The sequence below is a fragment of the Electrophorus electricus genome, chromosome 7 (genome assembly GCF_041902795.1).
Source record: "Electrophorus electricus isolate QZ-2024a chromosome 7, ASM4190279v1, whole genome shotgun sequence".
NCBI lineage: Eukaryota > Metazoa > Chordata > Actinopteri > Gymnotiformes > Gymnotidae > Electrophorus > Electrophorus electricus.
Window position 1 is genome coordinate 12412501 of NC_137503.1, and position 8193 is coordinate 12420693.

General features: G+C 43.2%; 2 protein-coding genes across 4 annotated transcripts in view; one reads left to right on the forward strand and one right to left on the reverse strand.

Moving 5' to 3' along the window:
- Positions 1-2886, forward strand: part of mars1 (methionyl-tRNA synthetase 1) — an 11001-nt gene extending 8115 nt beyond the window's left edge. Inside the window, exons 17-22 of one of the 2 annotated variants that reach the window (XM_081718292.1) lie at positions 1-62; positions 365-556; positions 721-792; positions 1267-1293; positions 1862-1990; positions 2406-2886. The exon at positions 1-62 is cut by the window's left edge and continues 47 nt beyond it. In XM_081718292.1, the coding sequence (XP_081574418.1) occupies positions 1-62; positions 365-556; positions 721-792; positions 1267-1293; positions 1862-1990; positions 2406-2555 (632 nt within the window). In that variant the 3' untranslated portion in view covers positions 2556-2886. The remainder of the gene's footprint in view (positions 63-364; positions 557-720; positions 793-1266; positions 1294-1861; positions 1991-2405) is intronic. The other variant, XM_081718293.1, reaches the window with a different exon arrangement.
- A 64-nt stretch (positions 2887-2950) lies between these two features.
- Positions 2951-7597, reverse strand: ddit3 (DNA-damage-inducible transcript 3). 2 transcript variants are annotated; one of them, XM_035524735.2, is made up of 4 exons: positions 7447-7597; positions 5775-5840; positions 5068-5271; positions 2951-4839 (listed from the first exon to the last, which is right to left on the reverse strand). In XM_035524735.2, the coding sequence occupies exons 3-4, from the start codon at positions 5206-5208 to the stop codon at positions 4159-4161; spliced, it is 822 nt and encodes a 273-aa protein (XP_035380628.1). In that variant the 5' UTR covers positions 5209-5271; positions 5775-5840; positions 7447-7597; the 3' UTR covers positions 2951-4158. The 2 variants fall into 2 exon arrangements, with proteins under 2 accessions (XP_035380628.1, XP_026866764.2); XM_027010963.3 differs by having other exon boundaries at positions 2951-4842.
- Between the last annotated feature and the right edge of the window lie 596 nt (positions 7598-8193).

Here is an 8193-nt window from a genome sequence, read left to right on the forward strand (position 1 = left end):
ACCAGTATATCCAGGTTAACGAACCTTGGAAAAAGATCAAAGGAGGAGACAATGACAGGCAAGTAAATGTGATCCACTGTCTTGTGGGACTACAGTCGGGGCCACTTTAGGCAGTGAATGGGTCATGGTACTTTGGGGAAATATTATACATAAAATTGAACTAAAATTTTTGGACACCCATATTAATGTTGTTTTTAAAAAGGTAATAAATGAGTGGGGGTTTTTTTGTTTTTTGTTTTTTTTTGTTGTTTTTTTTTTTACTTATTTCACTTTTGAGCGTGAGACAACTGTGATGTGCGTACTGTTTGACCCCCACCTTGTGTGTGTGCACGCGTGCGTGCCTGTGTGCGTGGTCTCTAGGCAGCGTGCTGGCACAGTGACTGCCGTGTCGGTGAACATGGCTTGCCTCCTGTCGGTCCTGCTGGAGCCGTACATGCCCACGGTCAGCGTGACCATCCGCGCCCAACTGCAGGCTCCCGCATGCTGCGGTAGTGCGATGCTGGCCGCTGACGGGTGTTTCCTCCGCAGTCTCTCCACCGGTCACCGCATTGGCACGGTAACGATTATGTAATAAACATGTAACTACTGTGTTAAGTGTAGCAGTTTCTAATTCAAGTTTCAACGCTAGCTCACTAGGGATCAAACTCAAATTGCCTTGATTTTTTTTTTTTTGACTGTTTGGTTTTGTTCCCCTCCAGTCTGATTGCTTTCTCCTTCCAGGTCAGTCCCTTGTTCCAGAAACTTGGGTCTGAGCAGATTGAGGCTCTGAGGAAGAGGTTTGGAGGACAACAGGTCTGGAAAAACTCACCTATGCACCTGATTCGAAAGTCACAGAAAAATGCAGATTTTCTTTCAAGTCATGGTCAAATAAGAAAAAAATTAACAAAAGAAATGGTTTGATGAAGAGACATAATATGGTGATGAGTGCTCAAGCAGGACGAGGTGTCTGGACATTACATCATTGCAGAGTGGAATAGCAAGCTCCAATCACACCTGTTGCAACATTTTTTAGTTATCTATATTTTAAGTGGGAGACAGGACAAGATATTTTAAGCCCAAGTCGAGTGTCATGGCACCAGTTTAGCGCCTTCAGAAACGAAGAACCCCCCCCCAATTACAAAGCACTTGTACACACAATATTTATCTTGCCGTTATTCTCCGTTAACCTCTCGTCCTGGGTCGTCCACGGTGCTGCGGTTGCAGTTCTTGTGTGGGCCTTAAATATACTCCTTCCCTTCTCTTCTCTCACTTGAACCCTCTTTTCAGCCAGAGGAGGCGACCCATGCAGGAGAGGTAGATCTGAGTGCGACTGTGGCGTGCTTTTTGTCTCCTGTGCCGCAAATTCCACTCGCGCGCGGCATGTGAAATTGGTCGGGTGGCCACAGAGCACGGGAGTGCTGTGATCAAAGCCCAGCCAGTTACAGCGTTGCCTTAATATTGTTCTTTTTTTTTCCCCCTTCCCAACTTGGAAGACAGTTTGCCTCTGGCCATGCTGGAGGAGTTAAAAAAGTTCATTTAAAGCATGGATCCTAAACGAAGTGTGTAGTCAGTCTGGCCTCTTCGGTAGCATGGGAAAAGGCCAGACAGTCCTGATTAGTGCTAATGTTTACTAACACGCTTGTGTATGAGGATTTTGTTTGAAAATGATCTAACAAGCAGTTTATCTAAATTCTCATTTCTGATGTACATATGTGTGCATGTTTCTGGTATTTCCCTTTTCAGTTTTATGTGTGTGTCTGTGTGGTTTGTGTTATTTAAATTTTTTTATATATATAATTTAAGCTTTGCCTTTATCTGTCTGAAGAAGCGTGTTGCAGGTGGTGATGTTTTAAGGTCTAACGAGACTGTGCTCCCTGGTCAGGTTCCCATCGGCACGGCAAGCTCCACAGCGCCCAAGGCTACAGCCACCGCGGAGCCCGCCACTAACGCCAGTGTGAGCGCAGCGGATCCGCAGAGAGCCACACAGCTGGCCGCTGCAGTGTCAGAACAGGTCACAACATGCGCGCATGTATTGAGAAACACACCAGTGATTTTTGAGGTTTTGCAAATCAGGCATAACAGTTTAGAACAATTGCCTTATATGCTTTATATTCAATAACCATGTAACAAATAACAAAGGTGCGATTACATACTTGGATTATTGACTGCACCCGATTTCCTCTTAATAATAGACTTGATTAACAGTTATTAGAAAGCTGTCCACAAATAATTTTGTGTGTGTGTGTGTGTGTGTGTGTGTGTGTGTGTGTGTGTGTGTGTGTGTGCACGTACACACATTCATGTTTGTTTGGAGAAATGTACATTTATGTGCTGTGTGTGTGCGTGCACATCCATGCGCATGTGTACACGCACATTCATGCGTGTTTGGAGAAAAGTACATTTACGTGCTGCGTTCATGTATGTAGGGTGATAAAGTGCGTGCTCTGAAGGCTCAGAAGGCCGACAAGAGCGTGATCACGGTGGAAGTCAATAAACTCCTGGAGCTGAAGAAGGAGCTCGCTCTGACTGAAGGCAAGAACCCTGAGCCCTCTCCTCAGAAAGGAAAGAAGAAATGAAGGAACAGCCAGGGGACGTGAGGAGTCCGTACTGCTGGGCCTACAGGAGGAGGTACACAGTTCAGGGACATTTTGTTAAAATTGGGATCGGTGTTGCCCAGGAAGGCATGGCCAACCTTCACAGAGACGGCTGAGCAAAGAGCTGTGGGGGCTGTTAGAATACAAACACTGTCAAACGGTAACAAAACCCCTCGTGTGGAGTAAGTCAGTTCCTTCTGGTTATTTCCACAGAACCAGCATTTCCAATATTTCTAGTACTTCATCGCTGTAGAAACGCAATGCGGGTTTCGGCCTTTTTAAATTCAATAAAATGTGTGCATTTATTATCTGATTATTTTTTGTTTTTCATTCTTTCCATTACTAACCAAAAAGAAAATAGAAAAAACCCAACCACATTTATTTGGTTTCAAATTTTATTAGTAAAATTGTCCAATACAATAAGCATAGACAAAATGAAGTACTAACAAATGTTTACTATGCAAATACAGCCATTTATCATGCATGCATATTTTAATTATTACACAATACGACGTGCTACAGTATGACATGATTATACGTAATGATTGATTACATAGATAAATACAATAGAAAAATAAGTGTGGTTCAAAGTTTACTGCACATTGTAATACAGCTAATTCTATTAACAATTAAAAAAGAAGAAAAAGTTTAAGAAAATCAGTTACAACAAAGCTTATTACATCCGACCACATTTCTACTTTTTCTCCAAACATCCAAACATACACACTTAGAGGCCTTGGCTTTAGCTGAGCATCAGAAGGGGGAAAAAGAAAAGATAATGCAAACGCTCTAAAAAACAGTCCTGAGCTATTAATCTATGCGTGAACTATGTGTGGCTTTATAATGTTTATAGTATGTGTATATAAGCCCTTTAAGTATCAATGATAAAAGGATAATGTTGAACTACATCTGTAAATGGATCACGATGAAATGCACCTAGAATCCTTGCTTAACCATTTTACACTTCCGCAAATCTTGAGGGCAAACGGACAAACACACGGCACTTATTTTTTAGAGGCTGAGCAGTGCCTCAGCTGTACTAAGTATTTGCCAGTTATACCGACCCCAGGAGTCTATTACCATTTTATAAACACTCCTATTACACAATATTCTATAGTTCTCATGAGTTCAATGTGTTGTGGGTTTTGTGCTTGTTAAGAAGAGATGATAAACCCACAGCCAGATGTCTGTGTTGCAAAATGAATATTACATTATAAAAAAGGTTCCCATTTATTGAGACTTTCTCTTACAGTATTACCTCCAAATGCAGGGTCCATATTTCTTCCTATGGCTAAATCGGACTTCATCATGCTTTTTTTCTCTCTCTCTCTCTCTCTCTCTCTCTCTCTCACTCTGTCTCTCTCCCTCTTTCTTTCCATTCTTGGGGGAGATTCTTACTGAAATCCTTTCTCCCCCAGTTCCCACCTGTCATTTCCTCTCGCTTCCCTCTAATTGTACATTTCATGGTTACCACTCCATTCTTTTTTTATACATATTCCTTGCTTTTTTTCCCCAACCACTCACTCACTCTCACTCTCTCTCACTCGTCCTCCATCTCACCCCCCCTCCCCCATTCCAGCAGTCCTCACTTCCTGGTGTTGACGAGCCTCTCAATGAGTGCCCGGCGCGTCCGCTGGACCTCCTCCCCGAGCCGCTCAATTTCAGCCTTGAGCCGCTCGTTCTGGTCGGTCAGCTCCTGCACCTTCCTCTCGTTCTCCTGCTCCCGTTCCTTGCGGCTCTTCTTCCCCGAGGAAGGTGAACTGAGCGTACTCCCCCTTTTCCGCTTGCCCAGGCGTGATGAGGCGGAGGCCGGCGGGGAGAGGGGAGGGGACGAGGGAGGCGAGCAGTTGAGGGAAGGCGACTGAGAGGCTGAGGACGAGGAGCACGAGGACGAGTCCGGTACAGTGGGCAGCTCTTCCTCGCTGGCAGCCGGGGAGGCAGGTGAGGGGTGCGGGGGGTGGTGGTGGTGGTGGTGGTGGTAGCCGCCCGTGACCATGACCGCACCGGTCTCCACCAGACCCACTCCTCCTTCGCTCAGGAGCTCGAAGAACTCCGGGGGCAGCAGGTCTCCACCACTGGAGCTCCCCGCCTCCCCTGCCCCGCGCCTCTCCTCCTGCAGCGGGGGGCTGAGGCAGGCGGCCGGGGGTTGGCTGGGGAGTGGCGGTGGGTGCTCCTCCATCACACGCTGCACCCCCTCCCCCCACACCTGCCCTTCCGTCAGCCAGGTGAGGGAGCAGCTTTCCAAAACGTCCAGGAACTCCGGCTCCTTCTGTGCGCAGGAGGGAGGAGAGGACAAACAAACCACGGCATTAGAAGAAGTCATCAATCAACGACAAGAAAATTAGAAAAAATTAAATTATGTTTACAAACGACAAAAAAAAACAGCTAGACAAAAGCAACAAAAGCAATTACAGAGGACAGAAAGGAGGAGGAAGTGCGTAACATTGGAGGCAGAAGAGCCGAGACAGCAGACGGTGCGTTCGGCGTGACTGACCTCGGCGCAGGGCGGGGCGCGTGTGTGCTTGGCCCCACCTGCATCGGAGCCCAGTATATCCTGCAGGTCCTCATACCACGCCTCCAACTCTGCACCACACAGCGGCCCCACGCCAGGGGGGTACAGCCACTCCGCAGTCATCTCACCAATCAGCCACTACGCACAGACACGATTCGATACGCTCCCACACCTAGCACACCAGACCTGGCCCAGATAAAATAAATAAATAAATAAACTATTTGCAAACAAAAAAGGGGATAAAACTCCAGACGCTCTTGCTAGAAGGTGCCTTCTACGTCCACCAAAAACAGACTCACATTGAGTACGGTTTCAGGTATAACTAACTGCAGAGGTTACTGGAAGAAAATCGAAATTGTGGTGGCCAATCCTCACCAAGATCGAGATTGACAGATTAAGACCTTTAGTGTTGTAAGGACACTCAGTGGCCAGAGGGAGCTACTGCAGAAATCACAGCAGTTCAACAGTAACCTTTCTGAAGCAGACGGAGCTGCATGCACATGCAAGAATCACATCTTATAATTGCTGTAATCTCAAGCAAATTCAGCAAGAATAAAATGGATACAAAGTTGCAGTGAATAGTAAAACCACATATAAGGGGAAATATAATTACTAAGATATCCAATACTATAAATATGTTCAAAAAGAAAGTTAAACAACAAAAGAAGGCTACAACAGAACATGCTTACCTTAAAAGTGTTTCTTCTTAATCAAGTATGGTTGTGGGTTGTCGGTGATATTTTATCCCAGAAATTCTAGAAAATAATGAATGAATGAAAAATTATACCAAAGTAAGTGAACATTTAATGTTTGTTGTAGCAATGTATTTTAGGAGAACACATGTTAAATCATTCCTCCAGCGGCAGACAAAAGCATTAATGAAGTGCAGACTAGCTTTCTTGCAGAACAGCTGAAGAGAAATAGCCAGTGGTCAGATCCAAAATTATTTCAGTTATAAAATAAATACGAAATAAATGTTTGGGGAGAGAACACAATGTAACGAAGCTAAATATGTTGGAAATGTCCATTGGATAAATTAGGGAGTTTTACTGACTGGTGAATGTAACAATAATACAGAAAAATTTAGGTCATTGGTTTGTAAACAAAGGCGCATTTTACGCACGCTGGCGCCCCCTGTATAAGTCTGAGATCTCAGACGATGTCTTTAAAAAACAGCTCGTCCCATCTCAACTACTCCGGTCTATCAGCTGTGCCAGTGCGCTCGGATATACTGGTATGTAATTTAGGTTTAGGTTTGTATATATTTTTCTATACTCTTTCAGAAGTATACTCTGACTAAAAGGTCCATTTTATAATAAGACCGCTAAGTATTTGAGACGTGGAGTTCGAGTAGTTTTCGTGACGATTTCTCTTAAAGCACGAACAATCTTAAGACAAATCCACTGAAAAACTAGTAGCCCAGTGATTAATGAATATGCCATATCTTATTACAGTGTTTTGAAATATAGTCCAGGTTACAGGTTATAGCTAATGACTGTGTACTCCAGCGCTGGATAAAAGGTCTGTAATTTGAGGTATTATGAATAATTAGCATACTCAAATAATGGCCGGTTTAACTGCACACGTATTCACTCTAAAGAGTTATAAGTAATATTATAACTTAGCTAAAACTTTGGTTGTTGAGTCCCGGTACCGATCTGGACAATGATTAAATAAACTGAAAACCAGCCAATTAGCGTTACGTCATGGAATCAAAGTCGCCTTCAGGACGCGAGAAACAAAAGGAGAAAAAAGAAGGCAACTTCCAGTGGCATGTCTCCGTGATGTCCTGAAACAGTCTAAAAAGTTGTTTAAAAAAGTGGTTTAATAAAAGTAAACAAATCTAGATCTAGCTTTAAAAAGCTACAGTGGTTTTCTAACATGTATAAATGTCCAGAATAAGATATTGCATAAGTACCAAACAAAACCATTATTTTAAAAGGTAAAAGGTGTTTCTGAATCATTAAAAAAAAACAAAAAAAAAAACAAAAAACTTTTGAAATGACCAGTGATTTAATGAATTGACCGATAACACTGGTGTAAAACTTGTGAAATTAAAAGCAAACTTGATTGTAAAAGCAAATAGAAGCAAATCCGAAAAGTCGATGTTTTTTCTCCAGACGTTCAATTATCCATTAATCGATCTAATATCTTACTAGATATTAGAGATCGTCTATAAAAAGTCCCGTCAAATTAGAGCTGAGAACAGCAACTGCGCTCCAAAAACAGCCGTGGGATAGTTGCCAAAACATGCGCATTCTTGTTTTCCAAAAGGAAAAGATGGACTTTAAATCCCTATCAACAGCCCTCTAAAAAGTTACAAAAGCTAAACGTTCGGCGAGAAGAAAATAATAAACTTACCCTTTTTCTTTTATTATGTCGTCTTCTCAACTGTCGTGGATTCGGGGTATGTGTGTATTTTTGTTGAGATTGGTGATAGCTCATGTTAACCATTGTTCAGTTGAAGTCACCGAGTGTGAATTTCGGAAACTCCCGGGGACATTTATATACAGTAACGCCAACCAAACTCGGGAGGAAGGGCTTCACCCACAACCGAACCCAGTGCAGTGGATAAGATTGCGGATGGTCGTGCGCACAATCCAATCCTGGATAAAGGATGAATCTCTTTTGCTTAGATACATCCAATGCACAGACGAGCTGAATGGGAAGGGGCGGGCATAGATGACTCTGCTAGTTGTCGCGCTCTGAAAAGTTTGTGTGAACAGAAAGATGTGATGCAGTCATAAGACGGCCAGGACGAATTTGGGGCGTAAGGGAGTCACATGAAAGGAATGATGCAATCGTTGGCAACCGGTTTCTAGTCGAAGATAAGACTAGCAGAACCCGAACATGTTTTATTAAACAGCCTTGTATTAAATGGAAAACCAGACAATATACCTTATAAGGACGTAAGAAAATGCATCTTTTTTTTTGCTTGCGTTCGCAATACGCATAAATAACAGCGCATATTATATCCGTTGTTATGAGGATCTGGGCAAGGTTTCTTTCCCTAGCGTTGTTGGTATCGTGAGATAATCCAAGTGAAGTATTGGTTCGTTCTATCTTTCATGTTGTAAAATTAGAACGAGTCAATATATCCCATTGGAA

Bases quoted from the DNA above. Each gene is read 5' to 3' on its own strand.
- ddit3 (XM_027010963.3), bottom strand. From the start codon at position 5,208: ATGACTGCGGAGTGGCTGTACCCCCCTGGCGTGGGGCCGCTGTGTGGT. The intron at 4,843-5,067 runs GTCAGTCACGCC...TCCTGCGCACAG, and splicing joins GCGCCCCGCCCTGCGCCGAG to AAGGAGCCGGAGTTCCTGGA.